The sequence below is a fragment of the Diachasmimorpha longicaudata genome, chromosome 6, assembly GCF_034640455.1.
Source record: "Diachasmimorpha longicaudata isolate KC_UGA_2023 chromosome 6, iyDiaLong2, whole genome shotgun sequence".
Lineage (NCBI taxonomy): Eukaryota > Metazoa > Arthropoda > Insecta > Hymenoptera > Braconidae > Diachasmimorpha > Diachasmimorpha longicaudata.
Genome location: NC_087230.1, coordinates 8,395,145 through 8,416,306, shown reverse-complemented (window position 1 = coordinate 8,416,306; position 21,162 = coordinate 8,395,145). Strand labels below are relative to the sequence as shown.

Genomic DNA, 21,162 nt, shown 5'->3' with positions numbered 1-21,162 from the left:
AATCGTTGTGCTCCAACACTAACCGATATTGCGATCATGTTTGGTTTGCCCGGGACAACAGAACTATTCACTGAATTTGATGTGCCGGATAAAACGTTCAATCTCAGATCGATTATTAAGACTATCATTCGGACATTAATTCAATGGGTTCAACAGCTGTTTACTGTTACTGTTTGAATTGCGATGAGAGTGGAGAAATTTATCGGGGAATTGACCTCTTTAGGATCATTATTCAGGAGTATTTTACAACTGGAATTTTACCACCGGAAATTTTCGAATAATTATCTTGAAAAAAAAAATGTAATTTAACGAAAATTTTGGCTCCACAATCTCTGACGAAACTATTGATTATGTCAATCCGAAGAGACACTTCAGAATTTCCATAATTACTCGCATCACTGCTCGATTATATAACAACCCCCGTATCGATATTTCAGTCACTCCGGTTCTAGCATATGTGTCACATTGAACGAACCTCCCGAAGGATTCAAATGACATTTGTATTATTAATTAATGGACAAAATTAATCATTGAAACGGACAATTGGTTAAAATTCTCATCACACCGCCGATTAATTATTAACATATCAATCTCCATGAATGCATCATGCACGATTTCCTCATCCTTAATGAAGATCCACAATATGTGCTCTGTAACGATGATTAAGGAGAGTTTTCGCGAGTGTCCCACTGAAATGCTATTGTTAAGGGAGGAATAAGAGGCCGGATGACAATACATCGGGAAAGACAAGTTTCGGTAGAACAGTGATGAGTTGTATTGAACCCATTAGACTAATGCAACGAGTCCACCCAATACCCCACCATCACCCATCGCCCACGTGCAGTTGCCAACACGCGACGAAGTGGATGATGGAAAACAAAAGGCTGGACTGCCAATGGAGAACAAAGGGCTCGAGGATAAAGACGGAAAGTTGAAAACCGAGGAAAACATGGGGAATCAACTTTTGCGTTACTTCAGGGTCATTTAATGCAAGGACCACCTCAATTGCACCCTTTTACGTGACATTAAATATTGATTTCATTCGTCTTGTTCTATCAGATTTTTTTTATACCGCTGAATGCACTGAGTAGGATTTTTTATAATATTGATGTTCGGGGAGAAATTGTTTAGAAAAATTATTCTATTGTTTTATGATGTATTAGTAGTCATGGGCACCTCATTGATTCCAATAAAACAGTGAATTTTCAAAGGTAGAAACTTCAGAAATGACTCGATCGTGTGATTGTCAAATGAATAGGAAAATGTCTAATTAGAAAATCAATTGTATATCGAATTTAGGCTGCTACTGAAAATTATTCTCCAACTGAGGACACTGGACTCCCCTGTGTCCCCATTATTTAAATGACACAATTCATAATTCAAACGGACGTGACACGAAATTGTATGGCAAATCGATCTGACTAATGCTGTCTACACTACCATTGTCTGCACCATTGTTTGCACGGTCACGCGACAGGGAGTGATTTCAAAAGTAACATCGAGTAGGTAAAACAAGAAGATTACCGGAGCAAATTTACCTCGACATCAATTTTCCCTCCCCCGGACAATTGAATATAAAAAGCTCGTTTAAAAAATTATTTCCTGCACCTAATGGGATTTTTTACGTTTGTCGGTCAGACATGAGTTATTCCATCGATTTTTCTAATCCCTTCACTCCGCACTTTCTTGGTGAATAAAGTGCAATAAAATTTACTGTCAAATTAACCCAAATTTTTTGTTGAAAGTTTCGCCAAAAATTTATAGAAATATTCTCCGGAATTTTTCGTTATCTTTTACCAACTTTTCTCTTCGAGTTTCTACGTAATTGTCCTTCTCCTGGAAATTATTAATAATCTGTCCTTGAAATTTCTATTTTCATCCACCAACAAAGGTAGCAGAGCGAAGCCTAGTGCCAGGTGTGCAGGTGATATCCTACGCAAGTAGATAATACCGTCATCAACGAGACCTGCTGAGTTTCAGATTAGTTTCGAAAACTATTTAGGAGATTAATGTCAGACCAGGATTAGCGATGTCTCTGCAGCTATGGTTCGTTTGATTCGGTAACCTCCTACAGAATTGATAACCAAACTCACATCATATATCTTATCACGTCTTAACTGAAGAGTGAGGGATGAGAAGTGGGCGGGAATGCGCCACGAGTCGTTGGGGGGTTGGAAAAGAGAGGGGTGGGCGGGTGGGGTCTCTAGATGGATTAGACGAATTATCTGGATTTCGTGGAAGTTGCCGATATATAACGCAGCGAATTGTGTTTTGACGGGGTATTGTGACTTCCGGTGCTTGAACGTGACTAGTCCTGGGATGACAATCTTTCAATTGTGTCGACAATGGCCCGACGTCGAGGGGGCACTTGGGAGCACTGATTTATTGTGGCGCGAGAGGTGTATACCTTCCACACATGTCACCAACTGTTGAAGGTTTGCGTGATCACCGAGTGTCAGTTTCCGTCGTTGTGATTGCCATTTTTTTTTTTCGCAATGGAGGTAAATTGGATGCAGGAAGAGGACGAAATAAATTGGAAGTAAATTATGCTACTCGCATGTGCCTTTTACGACTTCACTGCAAAAATAACGAACTCTCCCAATGTTGTAAATATTCTCTAAGAACAATAACTAAATTTTAATTCTGTATTTTTCTTCCCACTTGATCGCTGGGTAAATGAGGAATTTCATCTGCGATGAAGAAAAATTTTATCACGTCCTCCTCCACTTCTCTCATCAACTGATGATTGATTAATGATATTTTTCCCTCCCTCGACTTTTTTTCACGTCGCGATTTCACCCCCAGCCCCCCGTCCGCTGGAAAAACCATCGAAGGGAGAATATATCCACGAGGTTTCATTCAAAAAGTTCAATCAATTTCGAATAGTCAAGAATGTAAGACAATCTTCCCTGGAATTATTCCCCAGCGAGCGATGTCCTGATGCTCACAAAGACAAAAAAAAAATATCCATTATCCTCGCAGCGTCTCCACTATCGTGCTGATACGACTGAGGAAATTCACGGATTCAAGATTTCACACTTGGCTGATGGAAATAAGAACAAAAAAAAAAAAGTTGAAAAAGTAATCATCACACTCACGCGAGCACATCCCGGGCCTTTCAAATTTGCAATATCGCTCTCTGGCAGTCGATTTTCTTTCTCTCTTCTCGTTTTAGGGCACCGGAAACCGGAGAGAATATTCCTTGCACTTGGCACCTCGTACGCTGTGTATACAAAAGCTGTGAATCCCCAAGGTGATATTCTCACGAGGATACTGTACATTTTGCAACCAATTCCCCGGAAAACATTCCCCAGGTGTCAATCCTCTACACCACCGATTTTCACTGGATTATTCCGGGGAGATATTCGGGTTAATAAAATGAGAGAATTATTTTGATACATGCAATCGGAGAAGTAGATAATATCAAGTTTATTTACTTCAGATGAATTATCGCTCTCGGAGAAATTTCGTGGAAATAAAATAATTTTTCTCAATTAATTATCTAGGGAACAATTGATTGAAGGATCAGGAATATAATTTAAAGAATATTTCGCAGCGATTACAGACCTCTCACTTTTTTTATTTCAATTGTGAACAGCCCTGGTAATTACTCTACAATTAAATTATAAAATTTCGTGAATAGTCGGTCATTCACTGAAATAATTATTCAACCGATGATAATTCCCAATGAACTTGATCACCCAACATTCTAACGTTAAAAGAATAAATCAATCCAGTTGATTGCAGTTGTACTGCTGGAGGAAAAGTTTTACATGGGTAAATAGTAGAAGCCCCGTCAACAAACAACAACACAACAATGGCCGTTGGCGCACTAATGAATCGCGACAGTTGGGTACCTCTAGTCTCGCGTTTACCGAGTGTTTGAACATTAGGGGGTGGAGAGGTCGAATTCTTTGGGGTTGAATTCACCTCTTAATGGGTGCTGATTCCGGGTTATGGTATTTTCATGCAGCCGCATCACTTAGATCATTCCCCCACCACGTGGCCCCTTGTATCTAGGTTATAAACACAATTTTTGGTATTCACCGATGGAATTTCCAATAACCGCCCCTCAAAATTCGCCGCGTTCATCAATTTTCGAGGGGTTTTATTGGATTTTTATGCTAAACCCCTCAAGAGGGATGTCTTCTCGTAATTTTCTGATGGCAGAGTTCAATCATGTTCATTTATCGTTGAAAGTTCATTTTTTTTTCATTTCAGGGGAACACGGCACGCGGATTATTTTAAAGTTTCAGGAGAGCAAAATCTTATGCCCTTTCGCTTTCATGAATTTTTATCTCGATGATAGAGCGGGGATTCCAAAGGGAAATATGATCGTCAGTAATTTCATGGACGAAAAATTATTGTTACATAAATTTCCCGATCGATAACGTAATCGCAGGGGGAATTATGAGCTCCATAATTTTTAGAAAATATTCATCTCTGTGAATGAGAATTTAATTGCTGAATAATTTATTATATCTGTAATCAGCTTAGCTTTATATTTTTCACATTTCATATAGAGTCGATTACCACACGTAATTATTTTAAAAACATGCAAAAAGGAAGGATAACCATTTATTTACCGATGCCGAGTGCAGATTAATTTTTTCAATCCTTCGTTAGTGATTCCGTCCAATCCCCCGAATGTCATAAAATCTCCAGTGCAATGAGTTACCAGTATAAACAATGATTTAATTCACAATATATATCAACGAATTGAATAAACTCGTTAATCGCTTTATGATGCATTCACTTCCATTATTTACCCGTTGTTATTCTCTTGTTTATGGGTGACATCATCCCCAGTCGCGAGGGACATCAAAAGCCCGGGGAAACAAGCGCAGTGAGTCAACTGCATCACAAAACATTCCGGAAAATTCAGAATGTAAATTTACCTCTGAGACATCCCAATGACTACCGGGACACGGATAAATTCGGGAATAACAGATGGATGTTAAAAAATTCATCGATATTCCAATAACAGCATCGGAAAACTTTGTTTTGTCAAACTGACGGGAAAAAAATTGATTAAATTTCATAATTATTCATTACTGATCACGTTAATGAGAGATATTACTTTTAAATTCATTGTGGATATAAATTGGTTGGTAATGGAAAGTCCATTAATTTATTTATGTAGCTGTGATCCTCCCTTTTCAAGCGCCCAGGTAAGAAACCTTCAAAAAATTCTATTTCCCAAAAACTTTCGGAGAATTGTGAATAACTTGTGGACCCACAACACAACTCTCAGTGTACATCAGCGAGAGGACTAAATGAAATTCCTGGTGTGAAGAGAACATCCCCGAACAAGAATGCCAGACAACAAGAATTTTGAATTGAATAAGTTTAATTTCCTTTTCCCCTGAAACTTTGGCCGTTATCAGTGGGAGATAACGAAACTTGGTGACGCCCAAGCGAAGTGTTCCGGTCTGAAACGTGAATCTATGCCGTTCTTTCATTACAATCTGAGGAATTTCAATGGATTTTGTGCATAAAATGATGCGAACGATGGCTTTTCCGATATTCATGGGAAATAAGGGAAGAATCCTTTGTCAATTCGTCCCCCTGAATTTTTGATCAGCTTTCATTCGTTGATTTTTAAACAAACAATTGATGGTAATTTTTCGCTTCTCACCGGCTCCCAAACTGAAACATTATCCCGAAAATGTCAGACAAAAAATATTTATCCAAAACCAGAAATAGCCGATGAATAATTCACAAAATAACATACCAGTCCTTTTCCCCATCAACCACTTCCCATATCTTCCACTTAAATTCTCGAATGTCCTCCCCACATTGCCTGCATATCATGTGGAATTTGTCCTACTGGAAGTGGTATTGTTATACCACCGAAGAAAAATTTTATTATTTTGAATTCAAAGATCCATCGAGAGGTATTTTGAAATTGAGAATGCACGTCAAGAGAAAATGTGCATATAAGTCGTACAATTCCTTTCACTCGGTGCCCTATATCTTCCTTTTGTGATGCTACTTAGACTTTCAGATAAGTAGTGGACTCGGTACCATGGGTGGTACGATACAATCTTTGGTGCGAGGGTGGAATAAGAATATGTCCATAGCCAAACTCACCTATTCAACTACACATACATAACGTCGATGGGGGTGGAAAAGGGTGGTGGGATAGTGTCTTGCTGCTACCGAATGGGATCTACGTGCGTCCGATACCTTGAGCATCCGAAAAGACTCGATTGCACATCGGGGTGTTTAACTCCAAGCGGTTACCCTATTTTGTTGAAATCGTTGGATTTCCACGATTCACCTACGTACGTTCAAATTGCTTATCGAACACCTCACGTGCCAATTGCAACTTTTTCCCCCATATTTTTATCCAACCCTTCAGTTCACGGAGCGGTGAGGTAGGGAGAGAGGGGGTAAATTCAAACTGCCGGTAGTAGGGAATCGTGAAAGCTTTCATTTCGGGAGAATGTTCTTCTAAACGTTATGGCACCAGTTTCATTCTATTGAACAGGTTGGAAGAAGTTATGGGATGATTCATGGCATTGGTGAGGAGGTGGAGGAATATTTTTCTGCTGATTCCGGGGGATTATTATCGTGTGGAGAAAATGTTCTATTAAAATTTACTCGTGGAGTTTACGGGGTGTGAAAAATTTTAAAACATTCCGAAAATTTCGGGTAATACTGAATTCAGTTGAGGATTCTCTTGATTTGGTCGATTGATAAAATGAAAGAATTATTTTTGGTTAAATAAATTGAACGATTGATTCGATTAAAATTATTGAAATGCGAGAAACTGAACATAAATTAGTTGTTGAATGTTCCAAGAATTTTCCTTCCCAATTTTTCATCATTGCTTGGGCAACGTTAACGTCACATTCTGTCACCGCCAGATAAAAACGAAGAATGCGGTCCAACGCAGCACCGATATAATTCAAATTTATTGAAGCGCTATCAAGCCGATTGATCGTGAAATCCAATATAAAATCAACGTGGAAATTTTCTCTTTCCCTGTACCAGTTACACAATTTCCCCGTTGACACTCGAATGCAACTCTGGGGGAATTAAATTCGAATCGATTTCGAAATAGTCCAAGCCATTCCCATATCCTGATATTTTTTTTTACCATTCTCTCACGTTTTTATGGTGCTAAATCTCATTACACTTTACTCTTTTTTTTTATTCATTTTATTTCACGGCGCTTACTTCCATCGAAGAGGTGCGATTATTTTTATGGAAGTCTGCGAGGATTCCGGGAGTAGGGTCTCACCATTTATCATACAAATATTTAAACTTGACTCGAGTTTCATCGTATCAAGTGGAGTGTGTTATTACGAGACAGCTAGACAAATACTGAACAATTGTGCAATTTATGTCTCTCGGAGGATATTTTCCTTTCTAATTCAATGGGCATTCTGTCCTGTTCCCTCCACGAGTTCATTTTTGGACTGAAAGTTATCATTTTCAGCAGAAATAGGCACAATTTACATCTCTCAGTTGCAAGAAAAATAAATTTCTCAAAGCCAGGGCTTTCACTTCCGCCCTTTTTTCAAAATTAAATTTTAATTCTCTCGCAAATTATTTTTCCACTGCTTTCTGGTAATTTCTATTGAATTTTTCGCTCTATGCAGTTAATTTTCTTTACAAACAATATTTCCAATATCCCAATCCCCGGAAACACTGAAAAGTGTGGAAAGAGAGGCAACTAAGTCGACAAAACCCGGTAATCCCATACAGCCCCTTTATTCCGGTGTTCGCAAACGTGGGATTCGTTCATTGGACAACGATTTAGTGCTTCTTCTGGCTTTTATACACCCATGTATCGGATAGACTGGTGCAGTATCCAGTGGGTTGAAATGCCTGAGGTTTTTCTCATTGGGAACCGAAGAACTAGAAGACTGGTTACACGGCTCGTGGAGAAATGGGCGAGCGAACGGATGCCGGAGGTCATCGAGAGGTCCAATCCGGTATAATTCTGTGTGTTACGAGTTCTCGTCCTCAAGATTTATCGTTTTAACTCCTTGGAGACACCGAGAAAGATGAAGAGAGTTGGTACTGGGGTTACTGGGTTTTCTAAATCATCCACCTAGATTCGTATTGCCCTGGTTGAACGTACCATCTTGCGCGATTAATCATCCGAATTTCCGAGGAGCGCAAAATTGAGGTTTCTATTTCCTTCAAAAAAAAAAAAATGTCTTCCTCTGTCTCTTCAGAAAAATTCATCTTCTCGATTAACTTCATAATGACGGAAATTCTCGTCTCAATACGACTCACGAAATTTTCGCGTAAGACACGTGAAACGTCTGGAAGGCAGATCTTAATGTCTTAAAAAAACGAATACTATTAATCATCGAAATTTCCAAGAGCGGAAGGAGAGGAGAAAAATGAGCTTTCTATTCCCTAAAAAAAAATCTTCTCCACTATCTACTGTTAAAAATTGTCTCGAGTCAGTTGAATTGAGTCTGAGCCATCCAGATTGCCTTCTACCATCTTAAACCCGTGATACCGTACATTAATCATCAACTCCGGTGGACGCACCCCCCCACCGAGAATAAAGGAACTCAACTGACAGGCTTGCAGGGCCTCTCAAAGGCGTCCGACGAAAAAGAACATTAATGAAAAAAAAATTAACTCCGTTTGTGTCAATTGTTAGACGACTGGGGAATTGATCGTGTATTGGAGAGGTTCGTATTGAGTCAGGTGATCCGTGAGAGGCAAGTTCAACGTCGCCCCCGGCCGTGTATCGGATATCGGTCGAGCGTGTCCTCGTCGTCCTTCTCACCCTGTCGTCACCAACACCCTGATATAAAAACCATCGGTTTAACCTACACTCATGTTCGTACTACCACCCCTCCCCTCATCTCCCTTCGTCTCCTATTTCTCTTTTATATTTCACCTTAACCCGTTTTGTAACCCCCTCCCCCACCCTGTCACACTGAGCTTCGGTAATAAGCACAGGGCGCCCACAACGCCACGGCCACTCCATAAATAGCAGGTCGCGTTGTGGCGCGCACACACACTGGACCCCCAGGAAAACACCATAAATATCAGCACTGGAAGCTAGCTGTATACAGATGCCTCAACTCGACTGACCTTAAAAGTTGAAAGTGGAACTTTAGTCGGACTATTTTTTGTTTTACGATTTACTGAAATGGTTTTCAGAATTATCTAACTTTGAGTTTTAGAGATATGTTTCGATTTTATGGAGGGGAGGAATGGTTTTTTTTTAAGACAAGCGAGGAGGGGATTTTCTGAGCTTTCGAGAAATTTCGATATTTCGTTGCGGTTATGCTCTGTCCTATAGGACTGAGATTTTTTAAACAAGAAGCCTTTTCTACTATCGAACTATCTCCTGATTAATAGTCTCCAAATGACAATGATCACATGTCAATGAAGAAATCAAATAAGATCACTAACATAAACCCAGTGTCCTATCAAAATTTAGTGCATAATCTCTTTCACGACTCAATTTTTTTTCTGTATTTCATTCTGAACGACTACTCAACATTTTTACATTTCCAAAAATCCTCGTAAAAAGTGCACTGAGAGATGTCGACTCGCCCGTACTTCAAAAAATTGATGAAAAAAAATATAATTCAATTTTACCCGACAGACACGTTAACCTTTCCATCAAATCACACATTCCCACTGTTCCCCCTTTTCCTTTATTACCCCATAAAATCCCTGTGACACGTATGCACGAGCATAAGAGCAAACAACCTCATACGTCTCCGTTAAAATTCAAAACAATGCTGAATGCACCCCGAAAAGTTACAGAAAAATAATAAAAATTAAACTCATGAGAAAAAAGACAAATCCACATCTGACGAAAAACATATTTATGAAATGGTATTATATCTGCCGTAAGTTATATCTTCCTGGTGGCTGTCGGATGTCCGAGAATTCTCACCCATATCAGACACATGGGGGGAATAACAAACGGTTGAGCAGCCACATTCATAATTAAAAAAAGAGGAATGACAGAGTTTTGGTGGGAAATGGGCAGAGACACGGGAATTCGTTGGAATTCAGCGGCCAGGGCGGGGGGATGGTGGAAAGAGGGGGCTAAAAAACTCGGGGTAAAAAGGGAATGAGAGATATTACTTGGAGAATGGAGGATGGACCGCGAATAACGTAGGATGTTCACTGTGCCAAGGTGGAGAGGGTAGAAGGGGAAAGGGAGAAACCGCTTGTACAACTGAGATTTAACCCAAATCCCCCCCCCCCTGGGGTGAAGGGGGGAGGAAGGAGGGAGGGAGTAATCGCGCCAACTTGTAACCTTGGTGTTTCCCATCCAGCAGCGACATCTCTTTATTTTATTTTTTTCCACCCCCATTCTCCATCTGTATCTCTTCTTATGTCGGATGCAATGACGCAGGAAGGAGAGGCACTGCGTCTGGAGAATTCTACACTGGGTAAACCAGTTGAAAAATCAATGAAAAGCCATGTACATATACCACTGTGGGCGAGTGTTATGCATTACGTGCAATGAGAAATTAAGATTTAACACTGATAGCTCGGCTGAGAGTTAACACACAATCATTTTCCCATTTTATGATGGTTCGCTTTTATTGGGGCTGTACCGAGAGAATTTCACATTCAGCTGGAACTCGAAGAGGGCAAATAAAATTTATACGATGAGGGGTGGGTTTATGGGTGCCACATTGTCAGTGATACATCACGCAATTTTAATGATTGTTCGCAATTTCTGAATAGTTCTTATATCTGAAGTGATATTTTTCGACGAAATTTGGCGTTCGATTTTCGAGGATTTTTTTTTTACTGAAATACACGAGACCTGACGTGTGCAACAGGTGAGAGAGAGATGTTTCATTTTATCTATTTATTTTTGTTTCAAGTTTTTTTAGGAGGACTGAGCCTTTTTTTGTCTTCGAACAATGTTCTAAAAAATATTCCAACGACAGATATTTTTTTACGCGAGTCAGGACATTTAAAATTCGAAATTTGACAGAATCACCATAACGACTCACCCCAATTTCCATAAGATAAAAGAAAATTATACCCCCTAACAGAACTACCATAATTCCATTTGTAACTTGTACCAGTCAGACTCACAGTCTTGAAAATTAGTTTCACAATGTACACCACACACTGCACATCTACAAATGTAACGTTTTGCTGTTATAACTTTTCACCCAGTACAGTACAACCACAATTGTATACTGGATACGATAGAACCCATCACAGCGGATTGCCAACTAGATACAACGTAGATTTCGTGGCCCTACACATACAACAGACGAGAAATTCACTGTGGAATTGACTATCTCTTCGACAGTAGAAAACATATTCTACACTTGATTGAATCATCACAGTTGTTGCCAGACATCAATAACTCAAAGGACAATCAAATTCGTAGATCGAATAATCCAGGGTGAAATAGTGCTAGGTAAAATGGAATATTGGGAGATGGAGCTGGAAAAAATATAGAATGAGGGAGGGTGGGGTGGCGGGAGGGAGAAAGGTTGAACGGAAGTCGCCAAAAGGTCCCTCGTAATTCGTCCGGGATGGTTTAATATCGTCAATGGGTCATTTCTCTAAACCCTCTTCTTTTTTTTTTCTTACCATCTTCCATACATTCTATTCAACGCTGAGGGTTATAATACCCTGGCTCTTCCTTGATCATCTCAAGACCTTTTGCCTTTTCCGTACTCCCTCCTACAGCAAACGAACTTGTCAGAGTAACTCTAGTTGACTAACTACTGGTCTTAAAGGAAAAATTAATGTCTCAGTCTCTCACTCTTATTCTAGATAATTTTCAAACTCTAAAGAACACCCGAATCAACTGAATAGTTATCGAAATTTCCAGTATAATTAGTAATAGTTCATTAGGCGACGAAATTTAACTCTAAATTCGATCAATTTATGAAAATCTTGTCTTCCTGCTGATTCAACAAGTCGAGTAGTTGAAACTTCTTTATCGGTTTCCGCAGATTCTACTGAAAGCTCACGATTATCATATCCCAAGTCTAGCTTGATTATCTCAGTACATTTTGTCCTTCCTGTTCACCCCCACCCATCACAAACGAACTTGTCGGAGTTGGCCTGGTGGATTACCTAGTGGCTAAGCCGGTGTCTGGTCGTAGGAGCGTAAGAGCGAAACGTTGACATATATGTATCGAACCAACGGGGGCTTGAGGGAGGCATTCGACCGTATAACGTGATCAAATAATAACCTTATACTAGTATCAAGCCAGGTCGTATGAAATCTGAATATCACACTGCCTGCGGTTTAAAGCTGCTGACAGAATTTCGGTGTAATTTTGGTAATCGTGATTTTCTCTAGGGGATAATGCGTGAAATTAATAAACATTACAATGCGCAATGATATTTCCGACAGGTGAATTATTACAGGTGCAATCAACAATGGGAGGAATTACGTTGTTCAATGAGATAAAAATGAGATTTGAAATTCTTGTCTACGTCCAGAACATTCGTTTGTACAAATAATGACTTAATTGGTTCTAATAAATTATTTAAAAAATCCAATTGTACGAACAGTTGACTGGAAACTTGACATATTACTGTCAATTTAATGAAATGCCTCATTATGTAGTAAAATTTGATGGCACTACAATGAAGAAATTTCTTTTCCTCGAAATCCCGGCGTCTTACACCCTCTCTAACCCAGGTTATCTCATCCCCATAACAAAACAACATAAACCGATGGACAACAGCCCCCCCTGTGCACAACCTTGTGGATAAACCTGTGGCAAATGTATTGGTGAGTGTCGACAGGGTCATGCTCTCATCCGTGATCCGAGTGAATATTCACCGTTGCTTGATCAAAGCACCTTCGATCGACATTCCCTCTCTCCCTCATCGTTTTCTATTCGGCATGAATTTCAGTTTGAAACTAAAACTTTTACTGGTATCACAATATTGTCAGAATGTCATCAAACCCGAGAATATTTTTCACCATCAATTTAACGCAAATGGCACTGATGCAACACATGTACCTTGTAAACGATTCCCATGAATCTATTGATCGAACCCCATTCCGTAAAATCGGTTAATTGATTTGATAGTTTGGCACTGGCCACCAGTGTGTAGTTGACATTGGTAACAGTACAAATACACAGAGTCCTGGGGATCTGGTTGCAACACTTGACTTTGGACAGCTCCTTGTACCTAACACCTCTCTCCCTCTCTCTCGCTCACTCTATTCAACCAATCACAGTGTGACATGTTCTACGTATGCCCTTCATACCTGAACAATTTCACTGGCTACAGTCGCTTTCACGTCCATCGATTGCTTTGACTCAGCTGCCATTTTGACACTGATACTGCTGTGAAACATAATGGAGGCACCCCACCCTCCCCCCACAAGCATAACTGGTGCAGGCTAAACGCTGTCAGAATTGCTAGTTGTAGGGGACATTGTCCAATACCAGGATGAGTGCGTAGCTGAGGAAATGTGGGGGGTGGCAAATGCCTGCCTTCTTGAATTATAGATGTGCCAGCTCTTTGCACAAGGGGAAAGCATAACATTCCCTAGCATCAAACGAAAGGGAAGATTCGTGATTTTAAGGGCATCAGGCCGTGTTCTCAGGAGATACCACTTTTCAATGTGCTCTTAAAAAGGGATATAAATTTTTTTTTTACATTGATGGTATGAAGGACACGGTGAACATCGATGTCGTGGCAAATGGAATATTTATAACTTCGTTTCTATCAGTATTATCATTTTACTCTGTTATTTTATGACACTGAGTAACATTTTCCACTGGTGAATGAATTACTCATCGTTTTTACCCGCTGTAATTTTCTCTCGGCAGTTTTGTGATTAACCGAATCGATTACGAGTCGATCTCCCGCTTCAACGATTTCTCGTCTCCCTCGTTTTCAAACAGGATGTTCGGGGAAAAAAGTAGAACGAGTGCCTGTGGAAGGAGCCTGAGCGAATAAAAACACCGATCGCGCGGATTTAAATGAGAACGGAATTGGAACAGATGGAGGTTTTTTTTTCATTTGTTTTTTTTTTTTCACTGAAAGAACTGGAGGTGTCGTGCGAATTAATTCGAGAGGGTGCGATTTATCGGCGGTTGGAACTTGAACTGAGGAGATCAATCCAAACTATTAGATATTTCTGTTTAATTTGCCTCAATCTATGAAAATCACCTCGATTAGATGCTCATTATTCCCAGTGATTTATAGTTGCAAAAATTCTAACGTGAAAAAATAATTTCCATGTTTCAGACTCAGGATTATCCAGCTGAATAAATCGAAAATTCCACCGAGATTATAGTAAACGTAATAATCTCAAAGGAAAGAAGCGATGAGGATGCGAAGGCAATCGAGAATACGAAAATGTGAAGGTGAAATGACCTGAGATGAAAACCCTGGATTATGTTCCACTAAAGCCAGGGTTTTAATAAAATAAATTTAATGACGATAATGAACGAGAGTGAAATATACCTCCTCGGTTGGGACGAGTCGTCCATGCTGACCCGTGACCTCAATCGCACGTACTACAATTCAAGCTACATAGTAAATGACACGTACAATGATCTGTGGGATTTAGCAACAGATCGTGCTGGTCTAGCTGTTGTACTATTATTATTCTCAGTAGCAACTGTATTTGGTAATTCACTGGTGATACTTGCTGTTGTGCGTGAACGTTATCTTCATACAGCGACAAATTATTTTGTCACATCATTAGCATTTGCCGATTGCCTTGTTGGCCTAGTGGTAATGCCATTCAGTGCAGTGTACGAGGTACTTGAAAATCGTTGGCTATTCACAATGGATTGGTGTGATGTATGGCGATCTCTTGATGTATTATTTTCAACTGCATCAATACTCAATCTTTGTGTTATAAGTCTAGACAGATATTGGGCAATAACTGATCCATTTACTTATCCAACTCGAATGAGTAGAAAAAGGGCTGCTATACTTATAGCTATAGTATGGGTATGCTCAAGTGCAATATCATTTCCAGCAATAGCATGGTGGAGGGCCGTTAGAACTGAGGAAGTACCGAAAGACAAGTGTCCATTCACCGAAAATCTTGGTTATCTTATATTCTCATCAACAATTAGCTTTTACCTACCCCTCTTTGTCATGGTATTCACATACTACAGAATATATCGTGCTGCTGTTATACAAACAAGAAGTCTTAAACTTGGTACAAAACAAGTGATGATGGCATCGGGTGAATTGGAGCTAACACTTAGAATACACAGAGGTGGTGCTACCAATACTGATGCTAGACATCTGTTCAGAACAGCATCAAGTACACCTGAAGATTTACAGGATATGGAGGAGCCATTGACACTCCATAATAATGGATTGATGCGTATGCCATCAACGAGAATTAATAATAAACAACATCTTGGAAAAAATTTTTCATTATCACGTAAATTAGCTAAATTTGCTAAAGAAAAAAAAGCTGCTAAGACACTTGGTATTGTTATGGGAGTTTTTATTGTGTGTTGGTTACCATTCTTTGTGGTCAATCTATTGTCGGGTTTCTGTACGCGATGCATTTGGAATGAGGAAATTATATCGGCCGCTGTAACGTGGCTTGGATGGATCAACAGCGGAATGAATCCAGTCATTTATGCCTGCTGGAGTAGAGATTTTCGACGGTGAGTATTATCATTATTTCTACTTCACTTGGATAAGGGATTTTTGGTTGGGGATTATGAGGATTTTAGGAGGGAAAATGAGAGAGAGAGAAAGGGATGATGGGCATGGGGAAGGGGGTGGTAGGAGACAAAATGGCCCCAGCAAATGTGAGCCAAACGGTGAATCGGAATTTCTCTTTATTTGAATCCGTTTTTCCACTAACGTTTTGAGTATTTTGACCCAAAGTGATCTAATTCCATTAGGGAATGCCCGCGGGTTTATGTGGGCTTGACAAAGAGAAATACTCAAATATCTCCGTGGAGTGAAATTTTTTTTTTTCATCCCCTACCCCTCCCTTTCTCCTTACGAGATGGATCAAATGAGTGCGGGGATTACCAGGAAGAACGAGGTCGAATGGTCCTTGTGCGAGGATGCACGATAGAATATACTCAAATCCCCCAAGGACAGGGCAATTCGTTGGAGTGGTTGAGCGAGGATATTCCTATTCCATACGCGAATATTCATTTGTCAGCTTCATCGCTCAACCTTTCTGTCATCCGCTTATTGTTCCTCTAACGGTTATATTTTTTTTACACCTTTTTTTTTTCTATCGTAACCGGGGGCTTTAGGCGGGTAATCACCGGTATTTTGTTGAGACTCGTGTCGTGATGGATGGAACTATAAATATGTGACTAATGGATCTATTGTCCTTACACTACATTAACCCTCGTTGCCATTGGGAAAAAGTCGAAGGTATAATGTGATAATGTTGGATGGGATATCATCGATTGCCGGTAGAAACGATTTGAATGAAATATATATACGGAATATTTCATTGAGAATATCTGAAAGGTTAAGCTCTGAATAAGCATATCAATGCAGAACCAACACGTGTTATCATTCAATACAAAGGGGCCCAATTACGTTAATTGTCTACTCGTGGCGTCTATTGTTCCATAGCCTGAAAATACCGGGAAATGGGAAATACAACGACATATTCAGTCACTCGTTTTCTGGTATTAATTATGGAATTTGTATGGTTTTAGTGTATAGGTACCAATAACTGCATCGATCCACGTCTGAATAACCGCGTCCACGTGAGTTTTTAGGAAAATAGAAAAAAAAAAATTCCGAGACCACCAAAAAACGTAAAAAATCATTATGATTTTGCTCTAATTAGATTTAATGTCTCTGTTATGCATAACGTGAAAAGGTTATCGTCAAAGATGTGAGATAGTATCAACCATCAGTGATTCTTTTTCACCAGTTTTTAATGGCTGATTATAAACGAGCATTAAACGATCATTTTCTAATGACTTTTTTATTGCCCGCGGGTTGTAGTGATAGCGTGTGCTTTGTCGGTAGCGATATCTCGTCTACAAGCTCCGATGTTATCAGTCATTAGTAATTTTTTTATGAATTGACAATGGACGAGTATTGGACGATCGTTTTCCAGTTGTTCCATCATTAATTTGGGATTTTAGTTGGGGCACGTCCTCGGGCAGTGGCGTCATTAGTCACTCTATGGGAACATTCTGTATTTTTGTCGAGAGTTGTAAAAAACCAGTCTCCAGTAATCTTCGGGATAATTAAAGATGTACGTGGGGTACATCCATCCATTTTGTTCGTAATATGCGATGAAGAAATTTCTGACGATAGTATTTGACTCTGTAGCCCCTACACTATTCTGCCCCCTTTTTTCGTATACCGTAATCATGATGAATATCTTTAGTTAAAAGCAAAAAACGAATGCCTGAATTTTTGTCAGTGAAATATGTCTCAATAACATGATAATCGATTTAAATTTCATAAATTAAAATTTTCAAACCAATTCATTTGAAATCCAGCAAAAATATTTATTTCATTCGATCGTTTTTTGTTGTGAAAAATGTCTACAAAAGGTGTGTGAAATAAAGCCATTCGTTTTTGCTGTGTTATCAGTGATTTTTTCCCAGCAACCTCTTGATGAATTGATAATCAACGAGCATTTAATGATCGTACTGTGATGGCATTTTCATTGATTCCAAATTGTAGTTAAAACGCGTTTCCTATCGCTGGCGTCATCACCTCCCCGTGCGAACACATTCTGTTTTTTTTTTTTCACAGCCGTACCAACAATTCGCGAATAATATTTGCAATGTTTAGAGAGGTTACACCCGGTTAATTTAAGAAGTTTCTTCTTACCATAATACGAAGGAGGTACTGAAGATTGTGGGTGAGTCGTACAATTTTTGACGGCTCTTTTGCTCCTCTCATCTCATTTTTTCCACTTTTTTCTTTTATCGTCGAACATCCCGGAAGGATACGACGCTCTTTGCTCACTGAGTTAGGAGAGGAAATGTATATCGTCGTCGAGGAAATGTTCACGGCTGCTGTACGTGTCCACGTGACCTGATTGTCTCCGGGAAATGAGAGAAAAAAGGACAAGCGATGAGAGAGCTGTGTCAGTGAATTTTCTTTGATCACGATGAGAGAGAGAGAGAGAGACAGAGATCAAACAATTTTCGTTTGGGACTGATTAACAGAGTGATGAGAGAGGGATTATGGGTTCAATGGCAAGATACTTGGTTAGTTAATACGGAATTTTTCTTCTCGATTGGGCTTGTGATAATTGAATCGTCGTTGAATGCAATCTCACCGCGATATGGAAGGATTAATGCGGTCGGTGGAAATTGAGCTGCCGGGCAAATGAATGTAAACTGGGTGGATAATTAATTACGAGAGTATTCCCGAATGGTGCGGTGAATTTATAATTAATTAACTAGCAACATAGGAGGAGTTTGATAATCATGTTTATAGACATATTCGACATTGCGAAAATTCCATGGAATATTCGAGTTGTTTTGGATAGATAAATGCCAGTGGTGGGTTCTGAGATATTTCAGTGGTTGGGATGCTATCAAGATTTGTGGGTAGAATGTTAGGAATTTCACCGATTGATGCCAGAGGGGATAGTCCAAAAGCTCGATTCAACATAATAAAGTTGATGATAGAGGCAAATCAATCGGATTGCCATTTCTCGAATTTATTAATAATCCACTTGATATGAAGTTGGGTCTATAGACCCTGCAATTTACGATTCCCAAAGCGCCATTATAATGACCTTCCGGAGTAGGCAATGCTTGGAAAATAAAAGGGTCTGCGTTGTTGGTCTTCATAAATGTCAGGATGGAAGTAGATAGCCAGAAAATACTCAAATAACAATCCTCCCTTCCCCGTTTGGCGATTTAAAAGACTTGGTTGGGATGAATTCAGGGGACTAAGGGGTTTTTCCTTTTTGTTTCTATCAACTGAAGGTTATATTGGATGAGGGTTTGGTATTCTAATATCACTGTTATTTTTTGGGATTAAAAGAAAGGTATTTATTGTGAATACCTTTCCAAATCCAATGAGATAAGAAGGGGATTTACTTTTTTCTTCATTTTCTTCCGGTGAGGAATATTCTGATCTTTAGAATCAACTTCAACTGATAGAGTTCAGTGGCAATTGAACTTTGGGAGAGGGGTGGCTTTCGTTGAAATGGCCGGGTCAAGCATCCCTTAATGAGATTCCAGAGACATCAAATCGGCTTATGCTCTCTCATTCTCAGGCTCCTTTAGATTGTCACGGAATTGAGGTAGAAATTTCAAGAGAATTATTATGAAGCTGGTGGGAGTAACTAGTTCGTGAGAAATTTAACACCGTGCAAATATTTATTTAAAAAATATATATCATAGAGTAATTGTATATATTTTTCCACTCGATAGAGAATGTATGAAAAAACTTGTATGCGATATATTTTATTTCCCTCGATTTTTTCGTCCAATCATCGCTTTTCAGTCGCGAAATTCAAGTGAAACTGCCTCGTGACAAAAATTGAGTACTTCAATTTAAAAAAATTTCAACAGCCGTTTGGGGAAACTATTCGTAGTAAGTGGAACTTTCTATTCATCGCAATCAATTAAAAAATATTCAAATAGAATTTTTCTACTCCTCACTTTTCAATACGAATAAATTCCCGAGAATTGTTTTTCAGCCCGACGTAACAACTCGTTAAACCAATTAGCCTACACTAGTTACATCATCTTCGGGGTCAAGATAATCTCCAAGAGAAGTACCTCCAGGAGAGTGCTGGCGAGGAGTTGATTGGAACAAATCCAATCACAAATTGATTGAATAACCGGAGTGTGAATTCATTATTTACGGCTAACCAGTGCTTGAGATATTCCACTTTGTCACTCGATGGGGTAGAAAAACAGTTTTTTTTTTGTTACCGAAATAGGTGATATTCGGGGCTTCGGTATAGGCATCACTGGCATTATGATGGATGTGCTTCTTCCGCATTTTAATTAACTTTTTTCTTTAATCAAACTTCGAGTCTTTTATGTAACCATAAAGAAAAAAAAAGGGCGAGGAAAAGTGTGAAAGGTGACAGAGGCTTGCGGCGTCCCTTCTTAAGGATTTCGGGGTTAACTTTTCAGCATATTTATTAGATATTTTTATGACATTATTCCACGGAGATTTTTACGGATTTAACCATTGCTGATTAAAAGTTTCATACATAAATCCACAAAAGTTGGGGATTTTTCATTCATTATTTCACGAAAATTATAGGGATCAAAATAATTCCGAGAACCATTTTCTATATAAATATAATCTTCTCGGTTATCCATCATAATTTGCTGGATATTTATAATTGAGTGACTGACAAACTTTTAAATTACGATTATTATTCATCTCATACCACTCTTCCTCATTTTTGTTTTATCGCCAAATATATTGAATATCATCAGCTATTAGCGATTGTATTTTCATCCACGTTTTCGATGGATTCATACTGAGTGTCAATTACATTATTAATTCTTTAATTATTTTCAACAGATTATTTTTTAACACCGTTATTTTTTAAAAAATCAGTTCATTTCTGGAATATTCAATGAAATTGTAATTTTCTCTGCCTGTATATCCCTCAAACGGGGATTATTCACGGCAAAAAAATTCAGACAAGGCACACACCTGACAGCGGTTTTGCAGCATAAAACCCTCAACTTGCCAAGACTAGAAAATTTACCCCATAAAAAACAATCTCCCAGTAAGAAAAAAAAACCACAATTGAGAGATGAATTAGGTTGCAATTTTTTCTACACCGGCATTTTCTTTAGTAAAACATGGAGGCGAAGTGGATCGGTTGTCTGACAAGTAATTCGTGGAATACCGGAAGAAAAATGGCCAGAGGCATGGGTGAATCGTGACAAGGGTTGCTGAGAGAGCGACGAGAGTTGCAAAAAAAAAAGATGACCAGCTGAGGCAGAGGATAAAGCGAGTTTATGAAAAGCCCACAGAGCCATGCTCAGACTGGCCCTGTACCATTTTTTTTCCTCCCTCATTGTTTAATGAAAAAATACAATAACTTGAGGAAGTAGAAATTTAAGAATAAGAGTAGAGAAGACGGTTAATTCTTCACTGTTGGATGAACGGGTCAGCAACGTGACTGCAATATTCCCGAGGAATGATGGCAAGTCGCAAGCAGTCGGAAGCTTTCCCGAGGCCCTTGGGCTATGCATATACTGAAAACGAAGGGAAAATTGAGATTGCACGTACGTTGCGAAACCC

At 39.1% G+C, this 21,162-nt stretch overlaps 2 protein-coding genes across 6 annotated transcripts in view; one reads left to right on the top strand and one right to left on the bottom strand.

Annotated features, from left to right (window-relative positions):
- The window catches only part of LOC135163569 (double-stranded RNA-specific editase Adar), a 105,583-nt gene that overhangs the window by 26,067 nt on the left and 58,354 nt on the right, over window positions 1-21,162 (bottom strand). The window lies entirely within an intron of this gene.
- The window catches only part of LOC135164149 (dopamine receptor 2-like), a 70,813-nt gene that overhangs the window by 5,994 nt on the left and 43,657 nt on the right, over window positions 1-21,162 (top strand). For all 5 annotated transcript variants that reach the window (XR_010299235.1, XR_010299234.1, XR_010299236.1 and 2 more), the window contains exon 2: window positions 14,200-15,590. Coding sequence is in view for 2 of the 5 variants with exons in the window: in XM_064124237.1 (XP_063980307.1) it covers window positions 14,389-15,590 (1,202 nt within the window). In the remaining 3 variants the exon portion in view is untranslated. The remainder of the gene's footprint in view (window positions 1-14,199; window positions 15,591-21,162) is intronic.